The sequence below is a fragment of the Strongylocentrotus purpuratus genome, unplaced genomic scaffold, assembly GCF_000002235.5.
Source record: "Strongylocentrotus purpuratus isolate Spur 01 unplaced genomic scaffold, Spur_5.0 spur5_scaffold_3, whole genome shotgun sequence".
Classification (NCBI taxonomy): Eukaryota; Metazoa; Echinodermata; class Echinoidea; order Camarodonta; family Strongylocentrotidae; genus Strongylocentrotus; species Strongylocentrotus purpuratus.
The window spans coordinates 28,875,287-28,892,988 of NW_022145609.1; the positions used below are offsets into that span (position 1 = coordinate 28,875,287).

At 38.1% G+C, this 17,702-nt stretch overlaps 1 protein-coding gene across 1 annotated transcript in view; it reads right to left on the minus strand.

Annotated features, from left to right (window-relative positions):
• The window catches only part of LOC584383 (fibrillin-2), a 52,562-nt gene extending 37,116 nt beyond the window's left edge, over positions 1–15,446 (minus strand). Inside the window, exons 1-6 of the mRNA XM_030995871.1 lie at positions 15,045–15,446; positions 11,927–12,067; positions 7,478–8,086; positions 6,013–6,297; positions 2,169–2,399; positions 610–780 (exon numbers count right to left, since the gene is read on the minus strand). Of these exons, the coding sequence (XP_030851731.1) occupies positions 610–780; positions 2,169–2,399; positions 6,013–6,297; positions 7,478–8,086; positions 11,927–12,067; positions 15,045–15,162 (1,555 nt within the window). The 5' untranslated portion in view covers positions 15,163–15,446. The remainder of the gene's footprint in view (positions 1–609; positions 781–2,168; positions 2,400–6,012; positions 6,298–7,477; positions 8,087–11,926; positions 12,068–15,044) is intronic.
• Between the last annotated feature and the right edge of the window lie 2,256 nt (positions 15,447–17,702).

Consider the following 17,702-nt stretch of genomic DNA (forward strand, 5'->3'; position numbering starts at 1 on the left):
TCAGTAAACTTCAAGAAAATAATACATTTCTATGATTTAAACTTAGGCTTAGTCAGTATCCTTATAGTACATCCAGCAGATACACAGCTTGGAAGGAATCAACATTACAGGTGTATATATCTGCTTAATGAGCTGAGGCAGCTACTTTCAAGCTGTTTTGATAAAAAATAAATACACTGAGAAGAAACTGAACCCTCAGATGAGAGAGATTTGGGACCAATATAAGTTGAGACAATAATATTATACTCCAATCATGTCTTCTTTACTCTTATAAGGATAAATAAACAAATATACTTAGTCATGATCGCAAATAAGAATGTTACACTCGAATCATCATTTAATCTTGGGCTTATGTAATGTCACCTCTTTAGAGTTTTGATAATGAGTTATCATAACAAACTTTCTAGCCCGCATTAAATCATTGCATTGTGATAATTGTTGCCAAATCAATACCATAATGGCTATTTGCATATAGTGCAGCAACCTGTATCATCAGAATCCTTTCATGATCTACACAATAACTTTAACCATATGGAATGCTGCTACATAAATCTCACATGCATCTATATTCTTTTGTTCAATAAATAATATTTGTGAAGATATACAAACCTGTAAATCCAGGTAGACATTGGCAGGTATAAGACATGATGCCATCCAGGCAAGTAGCTTCATTAAGACAAGGATCAGAATCACATTGATCACCATCAGATTCACAGTTCACTCCAAACCAGCCTTCGCTACAAGTACATCTGTATTCGTTGATGCCATTGATGCAGGTTGCTGTCATAAATAGAAAAAAAAAAAAAATTAAATCAACTGTGCCCCAAAACAGACTTATGAGGTTTCCTGATATGACTTTGTATCATAAAGATCATGTTCAGGGGCCTGTCTTATAAACAGTTGATATCAATCGCAACTTGTTTGCGATTGATATCAATCACAACTACTGGTATGTACATATTAGATATAGGGGACTGTAAACTTGCTATTGATTGGAGGACTTGCGATTGATTTGGATCAATCGTAACTCTTTATAAGACAGGGCCCAGATCTATAATTCTAAGAGTAGCAATGATCGGCTTTGACATACTGCTGATGGAACAAAGATGAGGAAGACAAAAAATTGATCATTTGAATACTTCATTTTCATCTTAGGAAATCCACAAATTTGAGGCAGAATATATTTTCAAAAGACCATGAATTGAGTCATACAGCAATGATAAATCTATTCAATGCCACATTGATTTTTTTTTCTTAAGTAGTGCAGCAATGATATTACAAAATCCCCTTATAGATAATGGCCGATGAGTGCCATGGCATCTGTACTTCTTTGAAAAATCAAAATAAATTGTCAAAACTCAATGAGAAAGCACCTAAAAACAACAGAAGTTTGGACAATAACACAGGAATACCTGAATAAATACCGCAAGTTTTCTGCAAGTTAATTGAAACTGTAAATGGTGAACTGGTTGTAAAATTGATCATGATTTTTGTTGTTGTTACATTTAAAAAAAAATTATTGACAACTCAGTCACTAGCATTATAAATTGCAAATAAAGCATAATGAAGTACCTGTAGTAAATTAATATCTGTAACATTTTCCTTTGCGTCATGAAAACCATATAGAACACAAATAGGTGAGAATTTAAAATTTCTACAGAAGGCGTTACATAATATTTCAATAAAATTTCAAAATGGATAAATCTTTTCGCATTCAAAATACACATGTATTATGGTACCAGGTTTGTTACAGTAATAACACAAATCGTTTTCTTTGATTTTCCATTTGAATATATTAACAGGTGTTGGTAAAATATTATACATAAATTTAAAGTTGAATTGTATCAAGTAATTATCACAAACATATTTCAATTAAAGTAACCACAGAGAATCACACTTAATAAAAAAAATTGTCTGTAAAGTTTTGTTCCAGAAATCTACCCCATTAGATGGTTTTTTAATAAATTTTACGAGTTCTGTAGATATTTGTTTCACAGTAATACAGTGTATTGATAATTCAAGACTATTTAAATTTAAATTAGAATATATCATTGATTTTTGTTTGTAATCTTTAAAATCATATACTTGTTTGCCATAAAATTAATCATGATGACATACTAAGATATATCTAAGACAGGAGTGTATGTAAGCAAGCAATATTATATTACCTTGATTCAGACATGGATCACTGATGCACTCATCAAATTCATCGATCTCACAGTTTAATCCTCTAGTCCCGGTGAGACAGACACACTGATAAGCTCTGATCAGATCCACACATGTAGCCCCATTCACACAAGGATTACTGGTACATTGATTGCCATCTACTGCACAGTTGACGCCGCTGAATCCATCGATACAACGACAGGTGTATCCATTCATCTCATCTTCGCATTCTCCTACATAGGATTACAAATAGTGGATAATATTCATAAACATAACAGATTAAGATTTTACGATTTGAGTTTTTATGATTTTAATGCCTGATCTTAAAGATAAACTTGAGTTCTGGTAAAAAAAAAAAGGAAATGAATTCTCACAGAATCAAATGAAACTTACACTGAATGTTCAAGATTACAAATAAATGTCATGTGCCAAACAATTTTGGAAGAAAATATATACTGGCTGAGTAATGAGCAAAGAAAGATAAGGAAATCAAGGTATAGTAGCCCCGACACCATTTGTGTAGTCCCATATACATCTTTCTGTGTACAGTTCTTGTTACTTTACCAAGACTGGGCCAAATTTATTATGATTTTGATGAATCCAGAACCTTGCAGTACACACCAATACTTACATGCTACATGATCAACTTTTTCTTATCCATTCCACACCTTTTCTTTCACAATGCAATCGCATTATTACCAGAACTCACCTTTATCTTTATGCTACCTCATAATGCAGGTGGCTTACAAGCACTGTATTTACATGTTTTATTGTCACCTCACAATATCATTTCTTTGAAGGCTTGATAATATAATTGATTGAAACTTACATTCTACAACAAGATCATTGAAATCTAACTGTCATCAAATGATCAAGTTAGAACTGAGAATAACACTGGCATTTTCATCTGAACGAACCGCAAGAAAATAAATCACAATGTGTGCCTATTATCAATCAATTATTACTATTACCAAACAGTTGTAACTAGTTGAATCTTTTATTATTTGGAGGTACTGGAGTAAAGTGGAGTAATGGAACTTTAGTATTCTCAGCAAATATCTAAGCAATTACTGTTATATTCTAAACACAAATAATTTCTATAACAGTATGCAATCTTCAAGATCTTGTTAGAATATATCAGAACGCAAGAGAAAGAGAGGTAAAGAGAGGGAAAGAAAGAAACAAAGAAAGTGGGAGTGTGAAATAGAGATAGAGAGGTAATAATAATGGGTTCTTGTAAAGCGCTCATGTCAGTCAGATTTGACTCTCCTGGCGCTCCTGATTATAACCCTGGCTTTAACACGGCGCTCTAGCATTTCAAGGAATAAATTCCTGGTTCCATGACACATGCTCCGCCGACGATTGCTCCGCCGACATTTACTCCGCAAAACGCGACAATTGCTCCGCGACATTTGCTCCGCGACATTTGCTCCGACGTCAAATGCTCTGCCGACAGGTGCTCCGCCGTCAGTTGCTCCGCCGACAATTGCTCCGCCGACAGATGCTCCGCCGACAATTGCTCCGCCGACAATTGCTCCGCCGTCAATTGCTCCGCAAAACGCGACAATTGCTCCGCCGACATTTGCTCCGCCGACATTTGCTCCGCCTGAAGCGACACTTGCTCCGCCGACATTTGCTCCGCCGACATTTGCTCCGCCGAAAGCGACACTTGCTCCGCCGACATTTGCTCCGCCGACATTTGCTCCGCCGACATTTGCTCCGCCGACAATTGCTCCGCCTGAAGCGACAATTGCTCCGGTGACATTTGCTCCGCCGATAATTGCTCCGCCGATAATTGCTCCTCCGATAATTGCTCCGCCGACAATTGCTCCGCCGATATTTGCTCCGCTCAAAAATTGCCCCGTAAAATACAAAGGCTACTACGACAATTGTTGCTCCTCCCCAAAAGTACCCCTTAAAAGACAATGCTCCGCCAACAATAAAATTGCTCTCCGATCCAAAAGTGCGGCCTCTTGGAAGATATGAATGCTCCTCTGGTAATTAGTGCAATAAATGCTCAGCCGTTTTTTGCTATTCCCCATGTTTGATTAAAAAGAGAAAATCAAGTTATAGCTCCTTATGCAAGTTCTCCGGCGAAAGATAATTACTCAAAATAAGTTTCATGTATTACTCATTAGCTGATCCAAAGCTAAAGGCTATATCTCTCTCTTTCTCTCTTGCTCCTCCTTTTCATTTTAAACCCTTTTTTTTGTCTTCTTGGCTCTTTTCTTCCCTCTCATGCTATTTGTCTGTTTTCAATTTCACCACTTCTTCTCTTCTCCCCCTCTCGAGTTCTATTTCTCTCGTGAAATTGTAACGTAATGTAGTACATTCTTGTTTAGAATAGTATTTTCAATAATATCCAGTCCGTTTTCTATAGGTTTCTTTCCTTCAGTTAAGTGTATGTAGCTTTACTATAATTATATATATATATATATATATATTAGTGTGTAAAACACCCCGTCTCATTCGAATACTTTGTTTTCACTGACTTTAAGGAACTCACGGAGCCACCGGAAGAAGAGCAATTGGCTTATTATGAAGAACTAACATCAAACTGCAACAGAATGATTTGTATAAATGGGAATAAGCAGAAAGGCTACCATCTAATTTTCCCGTCTGAATGGGTTCTCTTCTCTACGTATAAGTGCCCTTCAAAGCTTATTTTGATCCCTCTCCTGTTGTTTTCTAGAACTTCCATGATGAACTAGTACATTGTAGTAAGATGCATGTGCTTGCTTGCATTGAGGTTATTTCAGGTCTTACATATTGACGAGCTGTTTGAAATTAACTAGGAGGTATGCGCGTATTGGGGAATGTGGCTTGCTGCTCTACTTTTTTTTTTAAACTTCTCACGACATGTAATGAGTGTTTAGTGTACATTATATGGGACGTACAGTGATAGACGGAAAGTTATTTCAGTATATTCGAAATGACTTTTAGGTAACTCCCTTTTCCTCCCACTTCATCAACATTCATTCATTTCATTTCATCTACATTATTTCATGAAATGCATTCAGAAAATGAAGAAGAAAAAAAAGAAACGAAAATAACCCGTGTAAAAAAAATATTGTCGGCAAGGCAATTGTCGGCGGAGCAATTGTCGGCGGAGCAAATGTCGGCGGAGCAATTGTCGCTTCAGGCGGAGCAATTGTCGGCGGAGCAAATGTCGGCGGAGCAAATGTCGGCGGAGCAATTGTCGCTTCAGGCGGAGCAATTGTCGGCGGAGCAATTGTCGGCGGAGCAAATGTCGGCGGAGCAAGTGTCGCTTCAGGCGGAGCAAATGTCGGCGGAGCAAATGTCGGCGGAGCAAATGTCGGCGGAGCAATTGTCGGCGGAGCAATTGTCGGCGGAGCAAATGTCGGCGGAGCAAGTGTCGCTTCAGGCGGAGCAAATGTCGCGTTTTGCGGAGCAATTGACGGCGGAGCAATTGTCGGCGGAGCAATTGTCGGCGGAGCAATTGTCGGCGGAGCATCTGTCGGCGGAGCAATTGTCGGCGGAGCAACTGTCGGCGGAGCATTTGACGTCGGAGCAAATGTCGCGGAGCAATTGTCGCGTTCTGCGGAGCAAATGTCGGCGGAGTAATCGTCGGCGGAGCATGTGTCGGGTTACCTAAATTCCTACCAGATACCCATTTGCTTCACCTGGGTGGAGTGTGGCAAATAAAGATCAATGTCATGCCAAAGGACATTAGTGCACCGGAAGGACTCGAACCGCGGACCTTGTGATGGACAGTCCGGCGAGGTAGTGGGTGGGGAAGGAAGAATGGAAGAGGGGAGAGAAAAAGAGGGGGTATCAAAGCAAAAGAAAAAGAGAATTCCCAAATGAAACAAACCCCAAACTTACCTCCATTTTGACAGGGCATGCTATCACACTCATTGATTTCAGTCTGGCAATCCTGTCCAGCATAACCACTGACACAGCTACATTGATAGGAAGCAATGCCATCTACACACGTAGCTCCGTTCATACATGGATCAGAATCACATTCATTGATCTCAAAGGAACAGGATGTACCAAAGAAACCAGGAGAACAGACACATGTGAACGAATTAATGTTGTCTTGACATTCAGACCCGTTCTCACATGGATCACTAGCACACTCATCAATATCAGTCTCACAACGTTGACCTGTAGAGAAGAATATATAATATGAAAGAAAGAAAGAGAGAGAAAATTACAAAAAATGAAGTTAATGTAAAACAAAATCTGATTCACCATATTATGTGACAATAACAATAACAGTTGGTACTCTCGAACAAAATTTCAAGAAATCTTAGTATATGTCATTCGATTTGAGCTAAAGCCCACCACACATGTACATGTACCTACACTATCCTTCTGCATTCCGATTTTCAACGAAATTGTAATACATTATAAAAATATATATGGACATTTAGAAAAACAACAATTTCCTGCTTTATGTTCTTACCGGTATTCATAAAATGAATTTTAGTGCATTTTAGCCTTCTATAGTTAGATTAAAAGCCGAATCGGCTTCATACATGTATTGTAGACAATCACACTCCTGGTCTGACGTCACGTACTGTGGCTCTTAGCTTATTAAGCCTTTTCTCTCATTGGGAAGCTGGCAATTGCTCCCAATTTGTATTTTCTTAATAATTAGACTATTCAGAAAATTGGTCATTAAAATAATATATACACTGCTACTCATCCATCATAGATCACTAAATTTTCATCAATCATCATTTTAAGTACCTATTACTGTCTAACCAAAGTATATATATACATGTAAATTACAGGGCTAGTGTTGAATTAAGATAATTGAAAAATTTGGCAACCATTTTTTTTCTATAAAAATATCCATCAAGTATGATTGATATTCAAATTTATTACTTCGTATTAGAATTATTTCTTCTCTAATCAAAATTAATTTCATCATCAAGGCTAAATGACCTTTAAATCAGCTCTACAAAAAAAATATTTAATTTGTTTCTCTGTCTTGATCAAATTACCAAATCCTTACTCTTCAAACTGATAGAGCATGCAGTGTCCCATCAAACACATGTTACTATTTACTCAGCAAACATTGTGCATTCCTAGCATTGGTTTTTCGAGGATCATGTACAAATCATGGTCACAAATCTACAGAATGTACATTTTTTGATAGTTCGCTATTGAAGGAAAAAATATTATCTAAAGATCATAATTGAGAGACCGATAGTGAGAGCAACCAGTGGCATGAATGGCCTACCATAGTTCAAGTCCAACTTAAGTCGATCTTAGTCTTTCTGAACCCCCCCCCCCCCCCCTCCCCCCCCCCCCCCCCCCCCCCCCGACTATCACATACCTTCAAATCCAGCAGAACAGATGCATACTGCTATGGCACCAATTTGCATACATGTTGCTCCATTCTGACATCCAAGCTGATCACATGTTGCAGTGCCTCCTGGTGTTGTAGACAACATTGTGGTAGATGGATCCACTGATGTTACCTGCACTGTGGTTCCGGCAGAAGTTGGTGGTTGCATGGTAGAAGTGGAAGCCTGTGTTGTGTCTTCGGGCAAGATTGTTGTTGGTGTATTCTGTGTAGTGGATGTTGTAGATGTTGTTGATGAAAAACTTGTAGATAGCGATGGTGTGGTAGCAGTAATACTTTCAGTAGTAGCCACTGTTGACTCAACTGTGGTAGATGGGCTTGTTGTTACTGCTGCTGTTGTTGCTTGCATGGTAGATATGGTTGTTTGTGGAAGAATTGTAGAAGAAATCCCATCTGTCTGCATTGTTGTGGCTTGTGTGGTAGACGCTGATGGTGGCTGAGTGGTGACAACAGTCTGACATTGGTCACCAAGTGTGTTTGGGGGACAAATACAGTCATAGTATGCCACTTTGGTGCTGGTTCTATCCATCGCTATACACGTTCCTCCATTCAAGCATGGGTCACTGTCACAGGCAGAAACTGATAAAAAGAACAGAAAACAGGATGAAAGTGCCATATCACATACATGTACATGTATGGACCAAAAGGATCCATAAGCCCTGTGTTACAAATTCAGGATATGACTGAACTGACCTAGCTTCATCGATTTGTTACTACACTGTAATTACATGATCCTTTCAATTTTCATACACACATAAAATGAATAGTGCAAGGAAATATTCATTGATTCAAATTTTGATGACCAATAGAGAATGAAATCTCCTCATACAAAGTGCTAAACTGCACCATTTTTTTGGTCTTTGCTTACAAATATGTAAATGCATGGCAGCTGTGGGCAACAAAGTTCCTACATGTACATACTGAGCTCTGTGTTATAGGATACAGAAATGTGAGGTGTTTACATTTACTAATTTACTTCATCATTTAAAAGAAAACATTGTTTACTGGGTCATATCTGTATGAAGATTGATTCTCAAAAAGCTCTCCACTCCCATTCAAAACTTATTCAAATGAGGTTTTTTTTAACTCAGACAGTACACGTAGGTAATATGTTCACCTGTAACTTTCGCATTAAAGTAAATATGACCAACATCATAAAACTTAAGAATATACACCCGTAAATAATAGTATTCATAATAATGACAGTAGGAGTCTTTACATAGCGCTTAATACTATATTTCTAGGTACATTACATTGTTATCATTATTACCCCAGTTACCCATCATCATCATAATAATTATATAAAATGATAACAATACCGTAATTAACGTTGTATAAACCGCCCTCGTGTATTAACCGCACCCCTCTTTTTCGCCATTAATGTAAATTAAAAAACAGTAGGGGACCTAGGATAGAACCTTGTGGTACACCATGTAATAGAAGAAAAATTGGAGGAATTATTATTATAAACTACATATTGAGATCTATCAGAAAGATTACTATCAAACCAAGATGACAGACAAATTTGAGTGTTGTTCTAGTTTCCAAGTGGTGAGTCAACACACCCATTACCGAGCTGGGAGACATTGCCAGGCATAGCGCCAGGTGGAGGGGCATAAATTGAAACTTTATATAACAAATAAAATAAAAAAGGAGTGGTTAATACACTGTTAATTACGGTAATAATCATAATTCTGTAATAATCATAATTCTGTAATTATAGGGTGCACAAATCTCCCTGAAATAGGTACCCTTGTATGCAAATGCGTCATCTTATTATCATACTGTAATTATTAGTAATTTAATTTGAACTGCATATGAATATATTTACTTTTTGTTTGTTTAAGTAAATGAGAGAATTGTAAGTTACACGTATAGTCCATATACATACATATCAGGCCTCGAATTACGTCAAATTTGGGTCAAGGCCACTTTTTTGAGAGGGCACAAATCCACTGAAAGGGGCACAAATGTATATCCTAAGGGGCACTAAGGCCAAAGTGGAAATTGTGCGTAAAATCACCTCACACCGTTTTAATGGGGGGGGGATTTGCAACCTATGACGTTTTAATTAAAACGTATGTGAAAGAAGACGATTCGATGTACCATTATCTCAACTCTTAATTGTTTTCTGATTTAATTCCCGACCCTCCTCCCGAGGAAAATTTTTCACTGATTAAAAACTCTGAAAACGCACAAAAAAAGGTCACAACGCGAAGTAAAGATGTTGAACCAACGATAGGTAAACAAAACTTCCCGATATTGATTGGTCCAAGTAAAAAGGATGGAGATGGATTGAAAAACTAAGCCCGAGTCATTACGGTTTTTGTGCCAAACGTTTCAGTCATTTCGATGAAGATATGCTTTCATATCTCCGTATCGGCAATGAAGTCCCGCCAATAGTAATTAATTACCGGTAAGGAGTTCCATGGTGGCAATGAAGTCTCGCCGATAATTATTGTTTTTTAGATCTCCGTAGGGGCAACAAAGTCTTGCCGATAATTATTGTTTTAAGATCTCCGTAGGGGCAACAAAGTCTTGCCGATAATTATTGTTTTAGAGCTCCGTACGGGCAACAAAACCTTGCCGATTATTATCGTTTTTAGAGCTCCGTAGGGACAACAAAACCTTGCCGATTATTATCGTTTTTAGATCTTCATAGGGGCAACAAAACCCTGCCGATTATTATTGTTTTTAAAGCTCCGTAGGGGCAACAAAACCTTGCCCATTATTATCGTTTTTAGAGCTCCGTAGAGGCAACAAAACCTTGTCCATTATTATCATTTTTAGAGCTCCGTAGGGGCAACAAAACCTTGTCGATAATTATTGTTTTTAGAGCTCCGTACGGGCAACAAAACCTTGCCGATTATTATTGTTTTTAGATCTCCGTAGGGGCAACAAAACCCTGCCGATTATTACCGTTTTAAGATCTCCGTAGGGACAACAAAACCCTGCCGATTATTATCGTTTTTAGAGCTCCGTAGGGGCAACAAAACCTTGCCGATTAATAATGTTTTTAGAGCTCCGTAGAGGCAACAAGACCTTGCCGATCATTAATGGTTTTAGAGCTCCGTAGGGGAAACAAAACCTTGCCGATTATTATCGTTTTTAGAGCTCCGTAGGGGCAACAAAATCCTGCCGATTATTATCATTTTTAGAGCTCCGTAGGGGCAACAAAACCTTGCCGATTATTACTGTTTTAAGATCTCCTTAGGGACAACAAAACCCTGCCGATTATTATCGTTTTTAGAGCTCCGTAGGGGCAACAAAACCTTGCCGATTAATAATGTTTTTAGATCTCAGTTGGGGCAACGAAGTCTTTTTGAACATTACAAGTCAGGGTTGACTTATGATGACTATAATGTCGGCAAAACTTTTGTGGATTTAAATATTGTGGCCGTAAGCGGTTTGATTTTGAAAAGGGCATTCCGGCCAGTGAGAGGGGCATGGCGGCAAATTGCCGATTGCCGGTGGGTAATTCGAGCCCTGATATATGCATCTCTTTCTCTCTCTCTCTCTACCATACCCACCCTCTTTCACAACTTTTGTAGTCAAACTAAATATTTATCATCAACAAGTAATTGTACTGTATGTACAAGTACACTGTAGGTTCAAAGAATTTATAGTTGTAGTTTTTTAGAATGCCTACATTTTATACCAATCATGTACTTGTTTCATTACATTCTTGTTCAATCTGTGTACATGTATGTTTAATCATTTAATCATTGTACATGTATGTCTGCAATTATTGGAATTTTTCTATAAAACCTGTCTATTGGGTTTTAACAACAAATATATGTCAGGTTACCTGTAAGGTAGGATATTTTGAATGATAGGTATAGAAGAGATTGATAGAAATGGCACTTTGGGAAAACAAGGTATCCTTCTTCTCCTATTAGTTTACTTGATATTTTTTAGAGGTGTTGTAGTTGAGTGGTTCGAACACTTTAATGGAAATGCAAAGGTCAAGGGTTTGATCCCCAACATGCCACAAATAACCTTTGTCAAAATCATTAATCTACATTTGCCATTAAGGAACTGGTAGGATGGCAAAAGCCTGTGTGATACTAATTGCAATGGGTGACCATATGGTAGGAATACTCCCCAGGGAGTGATAATAATACCTGTAAAGAGCTTACAGATGGTATTCCATAAAGCGCTATATGAATTGAGATTTGTTTAGAAATCATTTATCATTGCAAGCTGGGACCCGTTTCACACAGCCTTTTTTCAATGACAAATGACAAAAATCAGTGACAAATCTGCTGATAAGTGATAACCAATCAGAAGCAAGGGTTTCACTAGATTATAACAGAAGCTGTCATTTTTCACTGATGACAAGTTTTGTGAAATGGGGCCCTGGATCAAATGAGCTGCTAGGTCAGAGATTACAGGTGGACTGTTGAGTCACTGGTTTACCTGTATCATTACAAGTAGCAGGAGTCTCATCAGAACCATCAGAGCAGTCTACGACTGTGTCACAGACAAAATTAGAAAATATACAGCTTCCATCAGCACACTCTGTCTCACTGAAAAGTCCACCGGCACTGCAGGATTGCCCTGAAAGATCAAACAGAAAATTACCATAATTATTTACCATGAAAATAATCATATTTATTATTATCATCATCATCATCATCATCCTTATCATTATTATTACTGTCAATATCATTATCTTTGTTTTGACCATTGTTATCATTAATATCATTATCATTATTATTATTTAATCAGTTGTATGTAACACCCATAGCGTCATATGATTTCTGTATGATCTTATGAATAATAAAGCTAGAATCTTGAATACTGAATTGTAGAGGTTAAATTGCAATTAACGAGCTACATGTGTAAGCATCATATTAAAACAAGAGGGATGTTCATCATACTCAAGTTGGAAACATAGAATCACACAAGGCAAAAAGTAGAGTTGCTACATTTCAAATAAAGAACAAGTGATCATGTAATTAAACACAATGCAAAATATAAAATTCCATGATACGAATCTAGGTCTATGACTAACTACATGTAGGTGATACACTAGATTTTACACCTACCGTAGATTTGAACTCTGCAGAAGGAAGAATCCCAGATTGATAACCTCACACATGAATGAGTGGAAATCTTTTCAAAATAATATGAACACTAAACAGAATTTGTTTTGATCCACAATTGTAAATAAATTAACCTAACCACAACTATAGCATTAAGCAAGGTTTGGGGTTTCCAAGCTGAAAATGAAATTTGTATTCAAATAATGTTCATCTTCTCATCAAGGTTCATGTGTGATCTAATCTGGACCAGCTAAACAGACCTAAAGCTTCAGTCTCTGATATTGATGGTTGTTCTGCTGTGATTACGTCTGGCTCCACTGACCGCCTCTATCATTATTAAATACCCCTAGCCCTCATGCTTGTGGCAAGGGTTACTGTCTGTGTATTGGGAACTTGGGAAGGTTCACAAATATATTAGTTTTTATAAGAATTCCCCATACCAAATGATTATTTCCATCTAGACTAGTGCCAGCTAATAAATAATAATATATATGCACACGGCACATATTCATAATAATGAAATTTGAAATCAATTCTTCTAACAGTACGGTAACTAATAACATTCAAGAGAAGGTTGAGTTCTGGAAAGAGGTGAAAAATAATTTGTGAGCTTTATCATTCTTATCATGCAAGTGTGGAAGAACATCAGATAAGACATGTTCCCTGAAAAGCATGGCTCTTCAAATGCCTTCATATTCTAAATATGTCATGTAACATCGTAAAACTCCAGGGTAGGATTTCTACATCACGTGTTCGTGTAGTCCCATAGCCATCTTTCTGTGTACAGTGTTTGTAACTTTACCAAGACTTGGCCAAATTTCTTATCATTTTGATGATTACAGAACCTTGCAATACACACAAATTCTTATATGCTAGATGATCAACCTTTTCTGGTCGATTCCACACCGTTTCTTTCACAATGCAATCGCATGACCAGAACTCAACTTCATCTTTAACGATTTAAAACAGGTAGAGGTATAATGTAGTGAGTACCGAATTGCGAGTACAACATCAACAACTACAAGCTTCAGCATCAGCATCAGTATACGGAAGTGTGAGGTGATCCTGTTGAAACTTCCGGTCGTTACATTGAGTGGTGCTTCGTTCAAATAAACCTGAAACAATTATTGCTCGCATGGCGGGTGGACGCACATATTAATGATTTGGGTCATTTCTTTAATAAAACTGACATTTGTTGTTATTCCCCAATACAGATGGCAACCCAGAGATCTCGTACCGTGGGGATGGCTATAGGCCTATATGTGCATATTAATATAAATGATTATGAAGGAAAAACTGTGCGCCATCTACACGTTCGTAATGGCGTTATCACAGTTTTTCCTTCATAATCATTTTGCCTTCGGCGTAGACTAGAAGGGATGAGATTGACGGCAGCGAGAGTTTAACACGGCTTGCAAGATTTTCAACATGGATGTCGATTTTGACCGATAATTTCCTTAAAAGGGACCATTAAACGGATTATATCAATCAAGTTAGTAAGTGGAACCGATGTATTATAGCCTAGGCCTAATTTAAAATTGGAAATGAACGAGGTAAAATGACATTTTGGGGGATTTTGGGGGCATAACAATACGGCCGTGGCAAGTTTGTGGGAGGGGCCTAGCGGCTAAAATCTAGCGGAATAAGTTCAACACAGGCTGGCATAGGCAGTCGTTCAGTCTCTATAACCGGAGGTCTAGTGGAGCCAGACGTAGTCTCAGTGGAACAACCGACGATTATAGAGACTGAAGCTTTCGGTCTATATATATGTTATTTTTAATTTGTGTTATAATTGCAGCAGTTATGAGGATGTAAAGAGTGAAAATCTCGTTGCATATCTCATTCATCGCGGTCCGGTCGAACCGAACCATTTGTTCCGTACAGTGCCTCACAGAAAGAGGTCCCCAGACTTCAGTCTCTATAATCGGAGGTCTAGTGGAGCCAGACGTAGTCTCAGTGGAACAACCGACGATTAGAGAGACTGAAGCTTTCGGTCTAGGTTGACTAGGGACTGTTGTCTGTTGATTGTGTCTAGTGTTGTCTGTACTGTAGTCTGCATTGACAATCAATTCAATGTCAAGTCTCAAGACATTTGTCATGTTTGTCTAGACCAAATTTTTCTGTCTCTTTCGTTCGTTAGCCTCTGATTTGGGTAAGGTCGGCTCTCTCTTCTCTCTTTAGAGAGAGCCGACCTAACCCAAATCAGAGGCTAACGAACGAAAGAGACAGAAAAATTCGGTCTAGACCGACATTAGACTAGATTTCTAATTACTATTAGGGTCTAGACCTAGATCTAGTTTCATGAGTTTAGTCTAGACCCTAATCTCTAAATTTTAAATAGACCCTAGACTGGGTCTAGACCTAATTAGATCTATTAGTCTAGTCTAGATTTGTTGAGCCCTAAACTGCCCTAGTTAAAGGCCTTATGAGACATGTCCATTTTCAGGGAAAATAAATAATTTGTTTATTCGTGTGAAACGATGAATTACCTGCTGTAAACGGAAGGGAGACAAGTGATCCGGCGAGAAAAGTAAAAAGCACAACACCAAACTTCATGAGTGGGACCGATGCGCCCATTCTGTGATTCAAATCCGTGGAGATGGCCATTACGATCACACACGGCTCAGCGTCACTGGTAGCCTTGGTAAACCGACGCTAGCCGACCAGTCTCTGCCTCCTACCGAGTTCCGGTTCTAGACTAGGTTAAAAACTAGCATTCTATGAAAAAATGATTTTTAATTGAGGTCGGAAGTGTATCCTGTCAAATTTCTTGATGATTTCGTTTAGAGTAAAACTTGTGAAGAAACTCAAGTTATTGCGAAAGTGATCGAGAACAGCAAGAGCAGACAGAATTTGAAAATCGATTTTTATTGTTAGAAAAATGGCCTATGGTATGCTAATTGTGTATACGGTACGGGGTAACGCCCGAATCCTATGACTCAACGGTATTATTCTTTTCTTCTATTATAAATGTGAACAGGTAAACTAATGATCTTTAATTCAGCCGAGGTTGATTATCTGAGCTGTTTCTGTTTGGTTTTATTTGAAGATTGGTCAGAAATTAACTATTTATTAACTTTTTGTAATATTCTGCTTTTATAAAAGTAGGTTTATTCTACTTTTTTTTAACTATCTTTTCGTTCAAAGTGGTTTTTAACATTTTCCAGGCCGATATGAAATCAGTTTTTATAATTACCTACTGCAAACTATATTAAAGTAAAACGAGCCTATAAATAAGCAATCTGAAGTGCACATTTTCTTCTTTGCTTTCTTTTTTCTTTCCTCCTTCTCCCCCTTTCTTTCCGGGTCGGTCTGTCTTTCTTTTTTTCTCTCATTTCTTTTCTTTTCAATTGATTAACTTAATTATCTATTTATTAATATCTGTATGTTTTCCCTTATCTTCATTTATTCATTCAACTCTCTTTTGAATATTTGTTTTTCTTTTCTTTTCCCATTTTTGTATCATAATTATTTTTGCAAATTCCTAATCAGCGTGTGTCAAGAAAAAACTTGTGGGACTGGGGAGGGGGAGTTCAAAATTATTCGTGAGCGACAATTAATGTCAGAAAACGATAATAGATTCAAAACTTGTTTAGATTAATATAGACCCCTAATAATACTTAAAAAGCTTTAAAATGATATTTTATAGCCCTAGATAGGTCGTCTCACTCTGATAGGATCTACTCCAAAAATGAGTATAGTAAAAAAAAAAAAATGATAAGGTTGTCTAATGTGGTAGTTTTCCAGTCAGGATTTGGAGGGGGTCTATTATCTTGGCCTTGGTAAAACTAAGAATGCTTGATCAATATTGGAACAAGGATTGTATTTATATTTTTTTTTTAAATCATTCAAAAAAATCATAGCAGATGAGCATTAGTAGGAGGGACATGTGCTTACCGACCTCTCCCACATAGCGCCAAAAGCCACATGGGGCCCGTTTCACAAAGCCTTTTTTCAATGACAAATGACAAAAATCAGTGACAAATCTGTTGATAACCAATCAGAAGCAACGATTTCAGTAGCTTATAACAAAATCTGTCATTTGTCACCGATGTCAAGTTTTGTGAAAGCCCCCCCCCCCCCTGGAAGCAGGGACCAGTGTGAGGGATACTCCCTTAAAATTACAAGTGGGGTGCAAACTTTTGCGGTATATATAAGATAAGCGATAGGCGATGAGCCTTTATAATAATTGTTAAAAATCTATTATTTTCTTACTATGTCGATCGCCCATCGCATAAGAGGTATTTGTAGGCTTTGGATGCGGGGACTGGCAGATGATTCAGGATCATTGGGCAATTTCATTTTGCCTTCCCCTCCTCCTGCTCCTACCCCTCCTCCTCCTCCTCCTCCCCTCCCCCTCCTTATTCTCCCCCTCCTCCTCCTCCTCGTAAGACAAACAAAATGTTATCAATAATCAGCAGAAAACAAGACTTATCTTAAACTTGTAGAGACAGGGGCGGATCTAGCTTTTTGCTAAGGGGGTAGGGGTTGACCCAATGACGATGCGGGGCATCGGCCACGAGCCGTGTAGCGCTTTTTTTTTTTCTTTTTTCTTTTTTTTTGTTGCTATTTTAAATCCCCGTAACAATTACATTTTCCTGGCATCTACTAACACAATGGAGACCATAAAAAGGAGTGCATGATAACGTGTTTTTAAATCAAGCAACAGTTATATCCAGAGTTATCATGACAGTTACCAGATGAGTTGAATGACTTCTGACACATGAAGGCGTTTTTTTATGCACATAACAATTTTATTTGGCAGCTCAAGGGGGGGGGGGGGGGGGGGGGGGGGTTAAACCCCTTAATACCCCTTAACCCCCTCCCCGCCACTGAGAGACTGGGCAAGCAAATTTTTGGGCTTGTGCTACCCCCCCCCCCCCCCCCCCCCCACTCCGAGAACGGACGGACCTCATGCGTGTTACCAACATGTCCGTTAAAGGGGCGCTTTTCGTGCGACAAAGTCCGGCCCGAGAATTGTAAAAAAAAAGGGGTATATTAACTTTTCACCCGGAGATTTCTTTAAAAAGGGGGTGTTTTTTCCTTTTTTTTCTCTCATCTCTTTGGACTCCTGAGAAATTATTCCGAATTTAGGGGGTACATTGAGCATTTTTCATGATTTAGGGGGTCTCCAAGGCAGGAAAATC